This window comes from Trachypithecus francoisi, unplaced genomic scaffold (genome assembly GCF_009764315.1).
Source record: "Trachypithecus francoisi isolate TF-2019V2 unplaced genomic scaffold, Tfra_2.0 Contig00057_ERROPOS647011+, whole genome shotgun sequence".
NCBI classification, from domain to species: Eukaryota; Metazoa; Chordata; class Mammalia; order Primates; family Cercopithecidae; genus Trachypithecus; species Trachypithecus francoisi.
In genome coordinates this window covers 116,166-137,097 of record NW_022680467.1, presented here as the reverse complement: position 1 = coordinate 137,097, position 20,932 = coordinate 116,166, and the positions used below count along the sequence as shown (strand labels likewise).

At 43.7% G+C, this 20,932-nt stretch overlaps 1 protein-coding gene across 1 annotated transcript; it reads right to left on the bottom strand.

Annotated features, from left to right (window-relative positions):
- Nucleotides 1-11,400: 11,400 nt before the first annotated feature.
- CCL18 (C-C motif chemokine ligand 18) lies at nucleotides 11,401-18,963 on the bottom strand. Its single transcript, XM_033220647.1, has 3 exons — nucleotides 18,810-18,963; nucleotides 12,307-12,418; nucleotides 11,401-11,914 (listed from the first exon to the last, which is right to left on the bottom strand). Exons 1-3 carry the CDS (start codon nucleotides 18,871-18,873, stop codon nucleotides 11,824-11,826), a joined length of 267 nt encoding a protein of 88 aa, XP_033076538.1. The 5' UTR covers nucleotides 18,874-18,963; the 3' UTR covers nucleotides 11,401-11,823.
- Between the last annotated feature and the right edge of the window lie 1,969 nt (nucleotides 18,964-20,932).

Sequence of the window (20,932 nt, the reverse complement as noted above, 5' to 3'; positions counted from 1 at the left end):
TTATAGGCATGAGCCACCGCACCCGGCCGGGGATGTGGACTTTCTAGCACAGACCTCACTACCATTGTCACCCCGACCTCCCAGCCGCTGGCAAGAGACCTCTGCTTGCATCTGGGCCCATGTGGAGGTGATGAATATTTGACCCTTGGCTTCGTTAGGTCTCTCATCTTCCTGTCTCTGCTCATGCTAACTTTATCTTAGAGTAGAAAATTCTGCATTTACAGCCCTTCAAGTCTCCAGATTACTGGAGTCTCAGTCAACAGGCTGGAAGGGCCTTTTTAGCAGGTTGCATTTCTTCTTTTTCAATTTCAGATGGGCCCATTTCAAAGTAGCCTAAACTCTTTCTTAAAGGACTTTACTGATGTAATACATAGCTACTAAATTCCAATATTCAGAATCTTTTCTATCAAATTCCTTAATGCTGCAGCCTTGGTATTTGGCACAGGCTTTTAGCACCAAAATAAGACAGACCATAGTTCAACCAGCACGTGCAATACTTTGTAATGGGGATTGCAAAAGGTAGTGCCCAGACAGGACAGCATGGTGAATATCACCTGGGAACATGGTAGCAATGCACATTCTCAGCCCCACTTCCCTTTCTTAACGGACCAGGGCCCAGCAACCTGTGTTTTAACAAGGCTCCAGGTAATTCTGATGCATGTAAGGCTTAAAACTCACTTTCATTTCACAAGGTCCTCACCAAGTCACCTCCTACTTTCTCGTTTCAGCCAGTTCCACACTTCAGTCAGGGCCTGTGACTTTTAACAGACCCTGTGTCTCTGCACAGATACAGATCTCTGTATCTCTCAGGATGCTGGCAGTTTCCAGGCAGAAAGCAAACAAGCAAATCCAACTCAAAGAGGCTTTGAGTAAACACACCTTGTGGCTCCAAGACTCCAGGGTATCGGGGTGGCCCTAGCTCCAGGCAAGGCTGGGCGCAGCAGCCCTGTGGTATCTCATGAGTCCTCTTTGTTTCTCTTTCCGATCTCCCTTTCCTGTGAGAGGCCCTGGATGGCTGCCAGTACCTGCCAGTGTTACATGAATCCTTGTTCATTTTCTGCCGGGAAGAGTGAGTCTGTGTTCCCATTGAAAAAAAGCATCACTAGGCCCTTTCGGATTTGACTGACTTCGGAACCCAATTCCTAACCAATCGCTGTGGCTATGGGGATGGGTTTCAATGATTTACTTAAGTTAATCAAGGCACATAACTTGAACCTTTGGGTTTAAATAATTTTACATAAATTTAAAGCCTGAGAATTGTGGGGAAGGGGGATATCCCCCAAGGAAATGCGAGTTTCTGGCATCAGGAAACATGCAGAATAGATGCTGGTCAGGAAACACATGTTTTCACTATAATGTGTTTGTCTTTTTCCTGTTAGTTTTGTCTTGGTGATATAACAGGCACTAATACTTTGTGTGTGATAAACATTTCTTCTCCCATGCTCTCTAGATTGGAGACTATTAGTCATCCACTTTCCTGAATGACTTTATTTTTTGTTTATTTGCTTATTTTCTTTTTTTGAGACAGAGTCTCCCTCTGTTGCTCAGGCTGGAGTGCAGTGGTGTGATCTCTGCTCACTGCAAGCTCCACCTACCAGGTACACGCCATTCTTCTGCCTCAGCCTCCCAAGTAGCTGGGACTACAGGCACCCACCACCATGCCTGGCTAATTTTTTGTCTTTTTAGTAGAGACGGAGTTTCACCATGTTAACCAGGATGGTTTCAATCTCCTGACCTCGTGTTTCACCCGCCTTGGCCTCCCAAAGTGCTGCGACTATAGGCGTGAGCCACCGTGACCAGCCAAATGACTTTATTTTTAACAAGATGCTGACTTGTGTTATTTCCTGTCGCCCAGTGAATGACTATTGCCCAAGTCTAAGACAAAAGAAACATAAGCTCTTCATGATGTCATGGTAACCACTAGAAAATGGGGCTACATACCCACTCCAGAACATACTGAGGAAGACAGAACTGGCCCTGCCACAAGCACTACCCACCTTCTTTCATACAAGCCAAAGATCAGCCACTGAGGACGCAGGAGGAGATGAGAGAAGTCTTAGAACAATGAGTCCGCAGTAGAAATTGCCCATGTTAAGGAAGAGAAGGGAGTCCTTTCACAGGAGATAGACAAGGGGACTGCAAGCGAAGGAGACACTTCATACTTGCAGTTTTTATTCCTCCTCTTTCCTGGGAACTGCATCCACAAAAATACATTATGTGGGATTGACCACATCCCAAATGTTAATCCCAAAAATTAAAATAAGCTGATTTGCATCTTGAGTTTTTTAAACTTACCACAACATAAGCATTTCTCATGTCATTGCATTGTTTGTAAAGGCTGCTTAATAACCAATCAAGGGAAGATCCCATAATTTTCTTAGCCATTTCCATATCATAGGCAATTTAAATTGGGTCCAATTTTAAGTTGCTATAAATATGCTGGGGACCAAATACACTTATGCATTGTTCTTTTTTCCCATATTTGAATTTATTTCTATAGAGAATAGATTCTTAGACATGGACCTTCTTGGCCAAAGGCTAAGAACATTATTTCAAGGTTCCTTATGCATATCAGCACCCATATTAAACACATCTTTAGGTCCTTTGCTTAGCATGTATCTCTCTTGAATGAACAGATGTCTGAAAGCCTGGAATGAACAGATGTCTGAAAGCCTGGCTGTACTCTCATTGCTCAGTAGCTCAGGCTTCGCTAATACAGCTCTGTCCATCTGCGTGTGGTTTAAGTTGGGCTGTGCTGCTCGGGACTCCTGGCATCACTGCATAAGTCAAGTCTACACTGTTAGAACAGCTGTGGGATAACGTAGAAGTTTCTGCTCTGCCAGGGGAAACTATGACTACAGAGCTTTAGTGAGGAGGAACTAGCTAAGTGGTCCTGGGTGACACCAATATCTCACCTCCTCTCGCTGTGGAAACCACTTCCCCATAAACAGCCTTGAGACAACTGAGCACTTGAACTATTCTCGCAAATACCCTGAGCCCTGTGGCTACCAAGAACGCCTCACATGTGCGAGTCAACAAGACACCACAGTGCTTAAAAACATCCTCTCTCATCAGCCCCGGTTTCCATCTTCCCATGACTCAGGGCTCACCTCTTAAGATAAGGGGACACAGCTCGGACCTCACAGCTGGCGACTGAGTGCCCAAGCCCTGTCCTCTTCTGCTCACACTCTTGGGCCCCCACATCCTCCTCATTCACATTGATCCCTGTTCCTGGGTCTCCTCTCACGAGTCTGTGTTTGTCCTGCTGTGTTTGTCCTGTTGCTGTTTTGCTGTTGTTGACTTCTGGCTGGGGTCAAACCACATCACCAAAGTCCAAGGACAGAGGTACCCAAGTGAAACAGAGAACTTCCTAAGGGATTTTCAAAATGCCCTGGGCTGTCTGTTCAGGAAGATTTTCTTCCCCAAAGAGTTTTCACTTTCTATTCTATAAACCTTAAAGGCAGGGTACGGTCTTGTCCTACTTAGGAAAGGAGAACATTGAGTAGGTTTCAATAAGGGGCAGAACCCGGCTACAATCGCTTCCCGGTGGCCAGCCTCGCCAACACGGTGAAACCTCATCGCTACTAAAATACAAAAATTAGCCAGGCATGGTGGGAGGCACCTGTAATCTCAGCTACTCCAGAGGCTGAGGCAGAAGAATCACTTGAATCCAGAAGGCAGAGGTTGCCTCCCACCATGCCTGGCTGGGATGGCACCACCATACTCCAGACTGGGTGGCAGAGTGAGCCTCTGTCTCAGAAAAAAAAAAAAAAAAGACGCAAAGTGTTGGCTCATCACTGTTGTTTGCAACTCTGTTTGTAAAACAATCAATATAAATAAATTCTATAAAAGATAAATAGTGTAAACCATTATGGTATAGCCACATAATAAACAGAAAATTACTGAAAAGAATGAAGTAGACATACATACTGAAATGAAAGGTATCTAAGATATTAATGTAAAACTATGTATATAGAATATACATTCCATATGTGTATCTCTATACCAATCTCTATATTACCACATATTTATTATATAACTGTATATATAATAATATTGCTTTAGTAAAAGTTATATGTATTTACATAAGCATAAGGACATTTGATGTGATATATCCCAGTCTATTAAATGTGATTTCCCTGGCAACCATGATTTTTAAGAAATGAGGATCTCTGCTTTTCATTTTCCATTCTTTGTGCTTTGACTTTCCTAAGTATGAGTATGTGATTTTTAATTCAAAAACCAAGATTTGAGAAGCTGGGGCCTTGCACTAAAAACTGGTTCTCTCTTAGTTCTCTTGAGCCACTTGCTCTGGGTCTTTCATTGAGGGGACAAGCTTTGCAAATTTCAGTTTAGTTCAGAGAACTTCAGGAATGTTCGCTCCTGTTATGTTACCCATTGTATCAAGAGATCAAGGCAACAAACATGTCCTGTCTAGATCCAAAGAGTACATTTTGACTCTCTCTCTCTCTACACACACACACACACACACACCCCTCTGCATAAATAGCTATTCTCATGCAACATTTTATAATCCCTTCCAATTTTGAGATATTCCTCCTCTAGCCCAACATCATAGCAAACCAGCTAGGGCAAGTGTGGGGGCATTATCCGGAATCATGACAGTAGCAACCTCTGCCTTGATGAAGCCATAGAGTCTCATCCTTTTTTCCCCTAAGGGCTCTCAACATCTGATGACTGGCACCACTGGCCCATGAACTTTCAAATATTTCAAATAGATCTAGGATTTAGTTCACATCTCAACAACATGAATATTGCATAAATCCTTTGTATATTAGATGAATAGTAAACTGACAGCCTATTATAATCAGGGGAAAAGAAAAAGCAAAAGATTCTAATAGGCTGCAAGTTCACATTGGCTGGGCCTCTTTCCCTGGTTAACCTCTTTTTTAAGGGGAAGTGGCAGACAAAGTAGGGTTCCCTAAACAGTCCACATGATCCCCTTCATGGCATTTGCACTGGGCTCTTGTGGCTAATTCTGGCCAATGAATTATAAGATTAAGTGAAGCATGTCACTTCTGGACCAAGACAGTTAAAAGCAGTATGCCTTTTCTGTCTTCCTTCTCATTCCAGAATCTATAGCTACAGGATGGAAGTGCCTGAATTCCTGAGTCACCACCTGGAGGAGAGCTGCTCTAGGATCAGTACTGCTCAGAGCATAGTTCATGGGTCAGCAGCATCAGCATCACCTGAAACCTCATTAGAAAGGCAGAATCTTGAGCCTTACCCGAGATCTTAGAAACAGAGTCTCAGGTGGAACCCAGGAATCTGTGTTTAAACAAGCCCACCAGGGGATTCTGATGCAACCAAATTTTGAGAACCAGTGATCTAGCCCACATTAGATTTTGTGTGAATGGAAAACTTTTACCTTGTTATTCTGCTGGGGGTTTGTTTGTTATCTAGGCACAACCTATCCTATCCTTACTGTCACAGAGTAAAAACATAAAATGCTTAACTTTTCTCCAATCATCAGCTCCACCTTAACATCTTGGGCAGATTGCATCACGTTTTGGTCACATCCAGTTATTAAAATTCCTTCAGTTTAGAACTCTAATCTTAAATTTGACTTAAATAACATTTCTACTTCTTCCTTTCTCCTTGCCCTCCACCACAGCAAAACAGGCTCTGGTAGTTGGAGTGTGATGAAGTGTTTGTTTGGTTCTGAGACACCCTCTCTCCTTCTCCTTTTAACTCCTCTGGCATGTTGGGAAGAGGGGTGGTCTGTGTGGGGTAATATAAAGAGAAAATGTTGCCGATGTGGTGGTTTGTACCTATAATCCCAGTGCTTTGAGAGGCCAGGGCCAGAGGAACACTTGAGGCCGGGAGTTGGAGACCAGCCTGGGCAACACAGTGAGACCCTGTCTCTACAAAAAAAAAAAAAAATTTAAATTAGCAGGCATGGTAGTGTGCAGCTATAGTCCTAGCTACTCAGGAGGCTGAGGCAGGAGGATGGCTTGAGCCTAGGAGTTCTAGTCTGCAGTGAGCTGTGATCACACCACTGTACTCCAGCCTGGATGACAAAGCAAGATCCTGTCTCTAAAAGAAATTTTTTTTAGTTTTTAAAAGAGGAAAAAAATTCTTTTAATGTCTTTTAGATGTAGTCCCTGTCCCCACTGCTAGGTTATCCCTGCATCTTTTTTTTTTTTTTTTTTTTGAGACAGAGTCTCACTCTGTTGCCCGGGCTGGAGTGCAGTGGCCGGATCTCAGCTCACTGCAAGCTCCGCCTCCCAGGTTCACGCCATTCTCCTGCCTCAGCCTCCTGAGTAGCTGGGACTACAGGCGCCCGCCACCGCGCCCAGCTAATTTTTTTTGTATTTTTAGTAGAGACAGGGTTTCACTGTGGTCTCGATCTCCTGACCTTGTGATCCGCCCTCCTCGGCCTCCGAAAGTGCTAGGATTACAGGCGTGGGCCACCGCACCCGGCCCCCTCCATCTTTTTTAAAAATATTGAAATTATGGGCAATGCATGTATATTTTCCTCAGATAGATGGGCATTCCTGAGGGTTCTCTCTCTGCATAGCTTCTTAGGTGAAAGATCCCACCCTGGCCCAACATCTTTCACCTCTCTCTTCTGCTCACACCACTGGCAGCATACCCTGGGCCTTTGCTGGCCTGGAAGACACCGTTGAGCATGTTACACAAAAGCACCATGGAGCACACCTAGCCCCGTGCAAGTGCAAGACCTTACAGGTGATGGGCAGACTGCCTTTCAGCACCTTCTCGCTCACACATCCAGGGGCCTTTGTAGACAGCAGCCCTGAGACCACCCCACCAGCTACTGCTGTTAAGATCCTTGTCAGCTAAGCAGTGGATCTCCTGTTGGTAGGATGAGCACTTTAAGACTCAAAGGGGATACTGTTAATAATTATGTTGGCACAACTGGCATAAACTGGGTCATTTCCCAGACAAAATGGGACATGTGATTCCCCCGACCTCTGCAGAGTGTCATGGGAGGATGGCTTGAGCCCAGCTCCCTTCCGCAGGATCAATGGAAAGCTCCCTTCCGCAGGAGCAATGGAAAGCTCATTCCATGAGATGGGAGAGCAGCCTCCGGCAATCCTTTTCCCTGCTTTGGTTCCTATCTCCTGTTTTCTTCTCCCCTGCTCATTTTGGCTCAGGCAAATCATGAGGTTCACTGTGTAAGCTGACATCCAACTGGAAAATGAGTTGCCTTATTTGCAGGCACTTCCAGTTTGTACAAGTTACCCTCTAGAGACCCCTTCACTAGGCTTCAAGAGCAGTTAGAAGTAATGACCTCTCCTTCACAAAGGTGGAACCCACTAGGCTGGCCACTTTCTTTCCTCTTCTTATGTCCACAATGCCCTGGAAGGATTGTCTGGCCCCAGTTGTTAGTGACTTAGTTTAGAATATAAAGTCTATAATGAAAACTTAGTCTCGGATTTGGGAACTAGCCATCATTTGTGGGGCAACAGGGTGTATCCCAATCTAAATCCTTTTACAAAAGCAGTAAAATAATTCAGGAAAGACCAGGCACAGTGACTCACGCCTGTAATCCCAGCTACTCAGGGGAGGGAGTATCCCACCTTGGGAGGCCAAGGTGGGCAGATCACCTGAGGTCAGGAGTTCAAGACCAGCCTGGCAAATATGGTGAAACCCCGTCTCTACTAAAAAATGCAAAAATCAGCTGGGCACGGTGGTGGTGCATGCCTGTAATCCCAGCTACTCAGGAGGCTAAGGCACGAGAATCACTTGAACCCAGGAGACAAAGGTGACAGTGAGCTGAGATCATACCATTGCACTCCAGCCTGGGCGACAAGAGCAAAAACCCTGTCTCAAAAAATAATAATAATAACAATAATGATTATTATTATACAGGAAAATACAGAATGGCAAAGGGGTATATTATTACTGTATTATTAATGTAAAAATTGAGTATAATGTTGAATAAAGTAAGAAAATCCCTAAGACAACTGGTATATAACAGGAGAGTCTGGACTGAACTCCCAGTTTGGGAAGAACATGTCTGGTATGATGTAATCACAGGCAGGGGATTGGTCATCTGCACATATCAAGACAGAATTAATATGAGAAAGTTACACACATTTGGTAGATACCAATTGGGTCCCAACGTCTTTCTCTCTTTCTTTCTCTTTTATCCTTAAACGATTCTTTGGAAAAGCAACCCCTCTGGTAGTCTGTGTGGTTTTGAGCCCATCAGCATTGCTTCTTATAGACACTGGTCAGCTCAAACAAACCAGTAAATCCACTTCCCTGGCCACAAAGACGAATTAAGATATAGGTTGGCAAACTTGCTCTGTAAAGGACCAAATAGTAACTATTTTAGGTTTTGTGGGTTATACAGTCTCTTTCACAACTATTCAGCTCTACTTTGTCATATGAAAATACGATTCCTTCCAGGTAAGGAGTCCTTGCTAGACTGTGGGCTATAAGCAATACACAAACAAATGAGCCCAACTGCATTCCAATAAAACTGTTTTATGGACACTAAAACTCAAATTTCATACAATTTTCATATTTCTCAAAATATTCTTCTTTTGGGTGTTTTCAAGCACTTAAAATGTAAAAACTTCTTAGCTTGCAGGCCATACAAAAACAGGTAGTAGGCCTAATTGGGCCCAATGGCCATAGTTTGCTGACCCCTGGGTTAAGAGATGGGCTCTTAATCCAAGCCAGCCAGACCAATAAAAGTGGAACTCAGGCTCTTGGCTCAAAATATGAAGATACAGACATTGTCTTCCCAATTTACTCTGGAAGTTTCTGGAAGCTATTCTGCCAATAAAGTAAGTAGGATGAATACAGTAACTTCGTTCTAGGATGGAGCTCTCAAACGTAGGGAGATCAGAAATTCAGAAAGACATGTATAGTCTACAGCGAAACAAGGACCACTGAATCAAGTTTTGCCTGCAACTAATTCTACTTCTTGAAGCTTCAGTTATGTGAACTAACAAATTCCTTTTATCATTTAAGCCAGACTGAGTTATTTTTCTGACACTGTGACTTAAACCATCCCTAACTAACATGGACTGCAGTGTTGTAAGTATAGGTCCCCAAATGTGGAACTGGCTGAGGGCAGCAGCTAAGGTCAAAGTCAGTGGGGATACCTCTAGTTAGCAAAACAGCCGGTTACCCCCATGGCCTGTTATATATTCTAAGGCCATCTTCGAGCCAAAGTTTTATCAAAACGGAAAATTCAGGGTATTGGAGACTATTTCTTGCATCAGTCTTCGTAAGGCCCATGAAGAAAGAAATTAACTTACTTTGAAACTGATTCATCTGATAGCAGAGAAGGGGGGAAAAAGCAGTTTTTTAAAGAAGTGTACTTTCTGCTTGCGGCCTGAAAACCAAGCTATTTAAGAATCCAGTGATCTAGAGCTTCCAGACTAGAAGAGCAGAGTTCTCCACTCCAAGCTAATGTTAATATCAGCAAAAATGAGGAGGTGAGAGATTAGGCAGGACAGGAAAGCAGGTCCTGAAGCAGCCCAATCCACCTCCTTCTCAGATCCCACCTTGTAAATATTTATCTTGATGATAAAATGAATGTATTGGTCAGTTATCCAGAAAAACATAAACAATAGACTATTTCTATCTATAGATATAGATTGGATACCAATGTTTATATATACATATACCCCGAGATATTTATTAGGGGAATTGGGCTCCCACAATTATGGAAGCCAAGAAGTCCTGCCATCTGCAAGCTGGAGAACCAGGAAAGCCAGTGGTGTGATTTGGTCCAAAGGCCTGAGAACCAGGACAGACGAAGTTGTCAGTCCTGGTCCAAGTTCACAAACCTGAGAAGGGGTCAGGAAGGGGAGGTGATGGTACAAGTCCCTGTCTGAGTCTGAAGACTCAAGAATCAGGAGCATGGATGTCAGAAGGCAGGAGAAGATGGATGTCCCAGGTCAAACGCAGACAGCAAAGTCACCCTTCCTCGGCCTTTTTGTTCTATTCGGGACCTCAGTGAATTGGATGATGCCTGCCTGCATTGGTGAGGGCAGATCTTCTTTAGTCTTCTGATGCTAATCTCTTCTGTAACACCACACAGACACACTCAGAAATGATGTTTATCAGCTATCTGGGTATCCCTTAGCTTAGCCCAGTTGACACATAACATTAACCATCACAATGAACAGCTGTGCTCTTCGTGAAGGTGCGGCTGTATTCATTAGAGGCAGGGAGCTAAAGAGGGCAGCCTTCATGCCTGTGGCATTGTTTCACCAGCAGGGGGGCAATGTGGAGTTAATACAACGGGGAACCGGTGCGCGGTGGAAGGGTTGACCACAGAGCTCCCAGTGCTGTGCTGCAAGAGACGTGTTAAAAACCCAGTTCTAGAAATAACTGTATCTGATAGATTTTCTGCTTATGATTAACCATCCAATGGAATGAACCAAAAATAACTAGATCAGATGTCTTCAAAAATTGGAACAAAATTGCATTGCCTCTGAAACCCTAATACTGGCTAAAAACAGCCTATGACCGCACACCAACAGTGATTCTCAAACTCGGCTGTGCATTAACATCTCCTGGGGAGTTTTTAAATCACTGATGCTGGGCCCCACATCAGGCCAATTAAATTCATAACTTTGGAGGTGAGGCCCTGGCACTGAACTTTTTTAAAGCTCTCGTAAGTGATGCTAATGTGAATTCAAGGTTGAGAAGCCCTGTTCTACACTTAAGCCAATCACTAGACATCTCCAACAAGAAACAGACACCTCCATAAGCGGTATTCCTTCTTCGGAGGATTGCCAGATACAATTTAGGATACCCTGTTAAATTCGAGTTTCAGGTAAAGAACAAATCATTTTTTGTACAAGTAGGTCCTAAATATTGCATGGGATATGCTTACACTAAAAAAGTATCCATTCTGTATTTTTATTTGCTAACTCTGGCCACCCAGCCCCAAGCCTCATCTCAGATAGCCATAGAAAACATCCTCCCCAAAGGCAGAGTGGGGAACAAAGATAACATGACCAAGACATTCAGCCAACTTCCAGGTAAGGAGCCCTTGCTAGACTGTGGGTGATGTTTCCCAGACTTTCACTAATACAAGTACTTAGCCCAAAACCCAGCACGTGGTAAGTCCTCAACAGATGTTAGCCATCATTCTGAGGAAAGCTTCCTTTATGAAAATGAGCTTGTGTGCATAAATATGCATTGCAGTTTCATCTTGGTATTCATTTAAGGAGAAAATTTTTCTATCGCATTTCAGTTACAATATGGTTTATAAAATAATGGTGTCTGTTTCAACTTTTCAGGAAAACATCTCCACGGAAACGTCTGGTATGACCGTAGAAGTACTCGGTCCCTACCTTGTGGTTTCTGCCCCTTTTCTCTACTCCTCCCCCAGAATTCCTGTCAATCTGTGATTCTGATTAGTGAAACAAAATCAATAGAGTCTTCACAGTGAGAATTCTGGTTTACCTTTTATATAAGTACTGCCAATATATTAAAAGGTGATGCTGAGCAAAACCATTCAATAAGCATTTGTCATTTGATACATATGTCTGCTGAGAAAGCTAATCACACTGATTGATCCACACATTGAATGTGCAAAGAGTTGAAGGGAAAGGGTGATAAAGACAATGTCATGAGATGTCAGAGAAAATACTCATTTCATAATGCAGTTCAACAATAGAAATCAGTTTCAAAATGAAATATGATGCATAAACTAAGATTAACGTTAGTTAATGTGGCTGGGCATAGCAGATGGGACTCTTAGAAGAGGTGGCCTCCAGGGTGGCAGGGTCATTGCCCTGGCTCAGGCTCCTGCTCCCTCCTGGGCCCACCAATGTCACTGGGTCCTCGCAACTTCCAGGCCCCTCAGGCAATCAGCTTCAGGTCACTGATGTATTTCTGGACCCACTTTTTATTGGGGTCAGCACAGATCTGCCGTCTTCTCTTGGTGAGGAGGCTGTGGAGAAGGGAGGAAGAATTAAGAACTGATGAATTCATCAGGGAAATCCTGTGGCCTCTGCATCCTTCTCTGTCCCAGGCATCTCAGGGCCTGTCCTCACGCCAGTAAAATTTCTCCTTAACTTCGGGGTTCACAGGCCTTCCCCAAGTGTCTCGGATGGGGTTCCTCAGGAAGCCAACTTCCTGTTGTCATGTCTGCTCTCTTCCCTCTGCCCAGGGGCAGGCTCTTCAGGACTCTGCAGGCCCCAGGCCAGGTCAGAAAACACTGCAGGGGCCTCCCATAGAGTCCTTCACCTTGATGGGCCTTAAAGAGCTGAATACTCTGAGGGGACCTCACCCCAGACCTCCCAGCCTCCCTCCTGAGGGGTGGGCAGGAGCACTGGCACTTACATGACACCTGGTTTGGTGCACTGGGGGCTGGTTTCAGAATAGTCAACTATAAACTTTTGTGGAATCTGCCGGGAAGTATAGGTGAGGCAGCAGAACTCTTTGTTGGTACCCACTGCAGGAGACAGGACAGAAAGATCCCAAGTCATTGTTCACAAGGCAAGCCAGCTGCTCCTGGTCCCTTTCCTTGAGAATCAGGAAGAACTGGGAGACATCACTCCTTGGGGTGGGGATGTGGGCACAAAGAGATCCAGAAGGAAGCTGGCATTTCTTCTTTCCCCTGACATTTTAATTTCTGCATCTTTCTCTTGGTATTTCTCATTCTCTGTCTGTCTTGGTTCTGGATCTCTATGTCTCTTTACTGGAAATTTAGTTTTCTGAACAAACTATTTTCCATCCCATCTCTCCTTGGGGAGTTCCATCTGAGTTCATAAGGAGAGCCAAGGCCCCACCACTGAGAACCAGTTGGACCTGATCTTGTCAAAATCCCCATGGGCCTCCATTTTCTCATCCATAGAATGGGACTCACTCACTCTCCCTCTGTCTCCCAGAGCAGGAGAATAGAGTTGCTGAAACCCCTTAGGAAGAAAAACTCTCCCCAGGAAATGGTCCCTGAAATCCTTCTGAAGTTCTCTACTTGGAGGTCTCAGGGATAGACTTGGGCAGTGGGGTCCAAGCCATGGCCAGACAGTGGGGCCACAAGAGCAAAAGACAAATTCACATGGGGCAGAGTGGGTCTGAGGGCAGAGGGCGTCAGTGAAGAAAAGGACAGCAAGGGCAGCTGTGGGGGTCCCCAGGATGCTGGGCAGAGTGTGAGTTCACGTGGCGGCCGGGAAGAGCTGAACTCAGGACTTGAAGCTGCTGCCTCCTTCTGGGGTCTCAGCCATCTCTTCTCTGTACAGGCAGCCTTGGGGTATTAGAAGATATAAACTTGGGGAGACTGAGGAGGAATTTTGTTTTCTTTTTTCATTTTTTAAGCTTTTAAATTCGGGGTACAAGTGCAGGCTTGTTACATAGGTAAACTCATGTCATGGGAGTTTGTTATACAGACTATTTCGTCACCCAGATATTAAGCCTAGTACCCATTAGTTTTTTTCCTTATCGTCTTTGAAGGGGAAATTTTTCATCATGATATTGGTGTCATGCTGTGCATTGCACAAACCAGGAGAGCCTCACCACAAAGGTTCAGGTTATTTGCAAAAATGGTTCAGTCGCTCCCTTGGTGAGGAAATGGTTTCCACAGTGAGAGGAGGTGAGATGCTGGCGTCACCCTGAGACTGGGTTAGCTGGTGCCTTCTCCCAAGGGCAGATCTGTAGATAAAGTCTTTTTCCCATGGAACGGAACCTTCTGATAGCCTCCCCAGCTGTTCTGACAGCATAGATGTGCCATGGACGATAATGCCAGAAAATCGTGAGAAGCACAACCCCAGAGAAAAGCATGCCCTGGATGGAGACAGCAGAACTGGGGAAGTGCTACAGGAGGGATGAGGTTGAGGTTGGCCTATCAGACATTGGCTTACTGAACCTCTATAATATGCCAGTCCCTGGGTTCGCTGGGTTAACTGACAGCTAATAGGAATGATGAACCTTAAAGAGTTGTTACTCTTTGATCAACAAGGTGCTCTGCCAGGGATCTATCCTATGGATATAAACATAAAGATGAACAAAGTGTTTGCCACAGCTTATTTGTAACAAAAGATGATGTACAACTAAATAAATTATGGCAGATTCACCTCTTGTAATAATAATTAGTCCTTAAAACTGAAAAAGTAAATAAATCAGAGCCAGGCGTGGTGGCTCATGCCTGTAATCCCAGCACTTGGAGAGGCCAAGGTGGGAGGACTGCTCGAACCCAAGAGTGTGAGACCAACCTGAGCAACATAGTGAGAACCTGTCTCTGTAATTTTTTTTAAGTAGCTGGGCATGCCTGTAGTTTCAGCCACTTCAGAGGCTGAAGCAGGGAGGGTTCCTTCAGTCCGGGAAGTCAAGCCTACAGTGAGCTCTGATCATGCCACTGCGCTCCAGCCTGGGCAATAGAGTGAGACCTTGTCTCAAGTAAATAAATAGATAAATAAATAAATTTAAACAGGCAGTCCTCCCCAAGTTTGTTCAACAGCTCAATTGTGTCATCAAGAACTCAGGCTTCTTAAAACATCTCCCCTTCCCCCATCATTTCATTGGCTTTTCTTATTTGAGCTTGTCACCTCATGGTCACAAAATGGCTGCTGCTTTCTCAGTCATCACATCCTCACAATGTCTCATCCACAAGCATACGAGGGGGTCTCACAGGAGTACAGGAAGAGCAATGTTACTAGTGTTTTTAGTTCAAATAGCTTTTTATGTGATTTGTCATGTGAACTATAGATTACACCGAAAAGTAGTAAAGCTAATTTTGAAAACATATAAAATACAGAAAAGAATAAAAACTCATTTAGGATCTCAAAGCTGGGCAGGCAGCAGGCAAATGGAGGCAAAAACGTGAGAATTTTTTCTACATTCCCTATTGTGGCATATATGCATTCGGATGCCAAATCTGAAAAAAATACATTTCATTGAAGGTAGGAAAAATTCTATACCCAAACCCAGCTACTTAAAAAAAAAAAAAAACACACACACACAGTTTGGTGTATTTCTTTCCAGTGCAGTTTTTTCCTAGGCTTATAGTACTTTGCTCATTTGCTTTTTTCCTTCTTTTTACTGTGTCTGGTGGGGGAAGACATTACTGTTGTTGTGATACAGGTTTTAATTTTGTATTTTTTTATTTATACAGCCATGCATCACTTAATGACAAGAATACGTCTGAGGAACTTGTCATTAGTCCGTGTTGTTATTGTGGGAATATCATAGACTTACACAAACTTAGATGGTGTAGCCTGCCATACACCTACGCTGCATAGTACAGCCTGTTGCTTCTAGTCTACACAGTTGCACAGCATGCCACTGTACTGAATACTGTAGGCAACTGTAATGCAATGTTAAGTATTCGCATATCTAAACATATCTAAACACAGAAAAGGTATAGTACAAAGACAGAATTATAATCTTATGGGACCACCGCTGTATAATATATGCAGTTTGTCATTGACCAAAGCATTGCTATGCCATACATGACTGTACTTAACATTAAAAGACTTTTCCACATCATTCCAGTATTTTTAAGAACTGCCTAATTTACTCAAGCCTAGTACATTCATATTATCATGTACTACTATAACATATGTGGGTTGGTTTCTATTTTTCTTTTTTTTTTTTTTTTTGGATGGAGTCTCACTCTATTGCCCAGGAGTACAGTGGTGTGATCCCAGCTCAGTGCAACATCCACCTCCTAGGTTCAAGCGACTCTCCTACCTCAGCCTCCTGAGTAGCTGGAACTACAGGCATGCACCACCACACCCAGCTAATTTTTGTATTTTTAGTAAAGATGGGGTTTCACCATGTTGGCCAGGCTGGTCTCGAACTCCTGACCTCAGGTGATCCTCTTGCCTTGGCTTCCCAAAGTACTAGGATTACAGCTGCAAGCCACTGCAACTGGCCAGTTTTTCATTGTTATAAATCATGCCAAACATCTGTATGCAAAAACTTTCTCCATAAGTGAGGTTATTTCTATAGGATATTTTCCTAGCTGTAGGTTTCCTGGGTGAAAAAATAAGGGTATCTAAGGCTCCTGATCTATATAGACACCCCATAGGTAATGCATATTCATGTCTGTTACCCAGTGTCAAACACAATGATGGCATATTGTAGGGACCTATGAATGTTCAATGAATCAAACAGTGGTTAAAAGCCTGGCCGCATCATTCTTGTTATTCCCATAGTCCAGACTTTCCCTATTCCATTTTGTCCATTTGGATCTGGATCAAACACAACTGGAACTACTTAAGATTCTGGGGTGTCATCTTACATGGCACTTCTGTGCAATGGAAACACAACACTAGAAATATCTGTTCCATAGGAGGAAATGACCATGGTGCCATTCACAAATAGATCTGTTCTTGATAGAAGGTACCTGCTAAGCTTGGCCTCTTAGTGACACCAATTCTTGACTTCCTCCTCATGAGTTAACCATTTCTTAGAAGCACTCCGATTAACACGACGTAAAGGTCCTTTTCACCCAGGGTGTGGTTTAAGTGTGACTTGTGCTGCCCAGAACGCTGTGGCATCACCATTTATGTCACACCATGTGGTCAGAGGAGCTGCAGCACAGCATTAGAGATCTGCTCTGTGGAGGAAGTGTTAATCTGAAGATCTCTCCATGTATGTATGACTTCAACACTAACATCTCACCTTCTCTCACTGTTAAAAACATTTCTGCACATTCAGGCCCAACAAGTGAGCAGTTGAGTTGCTCTTGTACATCCTAAACCCCTGGGGGACCCAAGGTACCCCAACATGTACAACTCAGAGCACAACACCATGCACTTAACATCATCCCCTCTGGTCATCCCCAGTCTCCAGCTCCTCATGGTTTAGAGTCGCCTGTAAAGGGTTGGAGACATGGCTTGGACCCCAGAAGGATGTAGGCGGGCAGCAAGTGCCCAGTCCTGTCTTGGCATTGCCTACACTCCTCTGCCTGCCCAACACTGAACAGGTCTTATTTGCTGCCCTCCATCTCCTCTCCATGGCCATCAGCTCACAAGTCTCATCTGTCCCATGAGACTCTCTTGACCCTTGTCCTTTCTTCATTTTAGAGTTGTTTCCCTATGCTCTGGGCAGACTTTTATGCCATAATCACTTAATTCTTGTGGATTAAGGTCCTCTAAGTAAAATCAAAGAACTTCACAAAAGGTTTCAAAATGTTCTGGGCTATTTTCCGAGGACTTAGATATCTAACTTAGATCTGAAAGGCAGGAGAGGGCTAGGACCCATTTTTAGTTGAGAAAACTGAGGCCTAACTCAGTCATTCACAAGATGCAAACTCTGGGTCTAGTTGGTTCCTACGGTGTGGAAGTGGCAGAGTTCCCTCAGTTCTACCGAGAAGCTCTACTCCTAGAGCGATTTACAGAAGAGGGTCTCTTGCTGGGAAAAGTCTCTGTAGACTGAAAGAAGTTCCTACCCAAAAGAGATGGAACAAAGGCCAGCATTTCAAGAGCTATACTCCCTGAGGAGGGAGCAAGGGAGTGAGAGTAAGACAGAGGCAGGGATTTAAAAGAAACATTCAAAGTCAAGGATAAATGACTTCCTTAGTTCCTTTTGTGCCCTACTCCACAGCCCTGAGGAGTGAGGTCTTCATCAACTTCTTGCTGGTCCCTTTTCAAGGATGGAAGAAGTTTACTTGGTTTTTCTCAGGCTCTGGATGCCGATTCCCTCACAGTTAAGGCACCCCATTGTCTCCTGCCTCTGTTATGTTTCTCCAGATCCACTGCAAATTTGCTGACTCCAGCAGCCAGTGCTCTTGCCCTGGCGTAATGCGAGCACCAGTCCTTCTGACTGCAGATAGGGCATATGGAGGAGACAACCCACGGGACAAGGGACAAGGAGCATGTAAGCACAAGTAGGAGGCGGGAGCTAATATGGACTTTAATATCCAGTGTGAAGGTAAAATGAAGACATTTCCAAGCAAGCTAAAAATGGAGACTTCACCATCAGAAGACCCGCAGTTACGAAAATACTAAGAAGATTCCTTTAGGCAGAAGAAAAGTGATTGCAGATGGAGCTCAGAGATGCAGAAGAATTTAAGAGAACAGGAAGAGCAAATATGTGATGAAAATTAAATGAATATTGACAGTATAAAGTAATTAAAATATAGGATTTTAATTTTAAGACCACTCACCACTGGTTTTATAATAGGCAACCAAAAATTTGCAGTGCATCTACTGGGAGGTGTAGGAGAAGCAGCAGATGCATGGGGTATGAATCTAATCTGAGGGAACAAGGGCAACAGGAGTTGCTCAGGAGAAGAAGCCCAGGCGGGTCACAAAGGAGCAAAGGGAGACAGCATAGCTCAGAGTTGAGGCCTGCAGGAAAAGAAAGCTGGAAATACTCTGGCTTCTTGTTTGTTTCTTCTTAATTTCCCTAGTCTTATCTCCATTTTAGTCTTTATTTTACCCTACAGGGAATCAAGGGCTCTCTGAATAGTCTATTCCCTTCTCCTAACTCTCCTTGGGTAATTTTTTTTCTAATCGATTAAATCATAGATAGCTGAGAAGAGTGTAGACATCTTTTATGTTACCCAAGGGGTTGAACTCTAGGAGACTGCTGAGGTCATTGTAAAACTTACCAGCACCAGAGAACTAAATAGACCTAGATTCTACCTCATGCTAATAACCCAATGAATTAGACTTCAACCATCTCATTTATCTCAGTAGGATATAACTTCTCTGACTCCCATCCTGCCGCCCAGATCAATAGACTGCTTTTCAACCTTCTTGAAGAAAACAATGATGTCACTTTGAAACCCCACTGGAGGATCCCTAATTTCACACGGGGGTTTTCAGGCCACAGCACCTGGAAGATGTGGCCTGACTTCTACCCAGGGAGCCATCAAAGCACATGGATGACAGACTCACCTTGTGCACAGGAGCAGAGGGCCACGGTGCAGAGGACAAGGAGGGCAGCTGCAAGGCCCTTCATGATGCTGGGCAGGCAAAGAAGTGGTCAGAGCGAGCTGGGGCTTGGAAATTCACAACTCCTGGCCTCCTTCTGGGGTATGAGCTGTCATCTCTCCTTTTTATAGGCAGCCCTGGACCATGGGAACACTGGAGGTGCTGATGCAAGACATTTTAACTTTGGTGGTGTCATGTGAGTTCTCAGCCCAGGGTTGCCTATGGTTACTTGAAAGGTTTAGGGTACACACGTGAGTGGTTCACTTGTTGACTGAGGTGCTTATGGGGAAGTTGTATCTCCACATGGGTGACTAGGAGTTGGAAGCACCCAGGGATTATGCTTAGGATTATGCATAATCATGTGATTATGTTTTCACATGACAGATATTTCTCAGAAATGAGTTGTCACAGCCTCCTTTGGTAGAGCAGAATGCTTTGATGGATTTTCACAATTGTTCTTCCTTTTAATAGAGTCACATGCTTCAATCTTTTATATACAGTTAGGCCTTTTGTGATCTAATGAGAAATCTTCCCCTATCCTAAGGCAATAAAGATATCCTCCTCTGTTAACTTGTAGAAGCTTTATTGTTTTAGCATTAATATTTAAATTATAATCCATCTGGAGTTGATTTTTATGTTTGGTGTGAAGAAGGGTTCAAGATTTATTTTTTGCCACATGAATACCCAATGGACCTTGGCAACTCATTGGTAAATCCATTGTATAAGTCAGGATTCCCCAGAGACGCAAAATCAATGGTGTGTGTATACAAAATAAGAAATTAGAGAATTGGCTCATTTAATTATGAAGGCTGACAAGTTCCAAGATCTGTAGAGTGAGCTGGCAAGCTGGAGACCCAGGAGAGCTGCAAGTGTAGTCCCAGTTTGAGTTCAAAGCCTGAGAATGGGCAGGCTTAAGGCCCAGGAAGAGATGTTGTTTCAGTTTAAGTTCAAAGGCAGGAGAAAAACCCATGTCCCAGTGTGAAAGCAATCAGGCAAGAGGAGTTCCCTCTTACAGGCAGGAGGGTCAGCCTTTTTGTTCTATTCAGACCTTCAACTAATTGAATGAAGCCCACCACATTAGAGAAGGCAATCTGCTTTACTCAGTTTATTGATTTCAGTGTAAATCTCATCCAAAAATGCCCTCACAGAAACACCCAGGGTAATGATTGATCAAATGTCTGGGTATCTCATGGCCCAGTCAAGTTGACATGTAAAATTAAACATCACAATCATCATTTTCCCTTTGTTTTGCGGTGCCATGTTGGATCCATATACATGTGGTCTGCTTTTGGAATTTCTGTTCTGTTCCAATGGTTTATTTTCTTATCCTTGTGCTAATATATTATGTTAATTTGTTTGTCACTTTAAAGGAGATATCCCTGTATGTCCCTGACAACTGAACCCATAAAACCTTTGCTGAAATGACAAGTCCATAAATATTTATAAGATTTATCTCCCACCTCATGGAATACATATGTTTTATCTTTTTCTTTTTCTTTCTTTTTCTTTCTTTTTTTTTTTTTTTGAGATGGAGTTTTGCTCTTGTTGCCCAGGCTGGAGTGCAATGGCACAATCTTGGCTTGCCACAACCTCCACCTCCCGGGTTCGAGCGATTCTCCTGCCTTAGTCTCCCGAGTAGCTGGGATTACAGGCATGCGCCACCATGCCTGGCTAATTTTGTATTTTTAGTAGAGATGGGGTTTCTACATGTTGGCCAGGCTGGTCTTGAACTCCCAACCTCAGGTGATCCACCCACCTTGGCCTCCCAAAGTGCTGGGATTACAGGCAGGAGACACTGCACCCAGCCAGAATACATATGTCTTACATGGTGTCCAACATATGGCCACTTCTTGTCTATCATGCCCTATCAGCAGGATGTCACCAACGTAATGGATCACTGTGTTGTTTTGAGAGATACATGAAAATTCAGATCTCTTCAGACTATAGTATGCAGAAGATGAGAGTTAACAGTCCAAGGGAAAACTGTAAATGAATATTTTCCATTCACGTGAATGGGAACTTTTTCTTATCCTCTTTCCTACTTGTTATGGGACAGAATGCATTTGCCAAATCAATCAAAGTACATA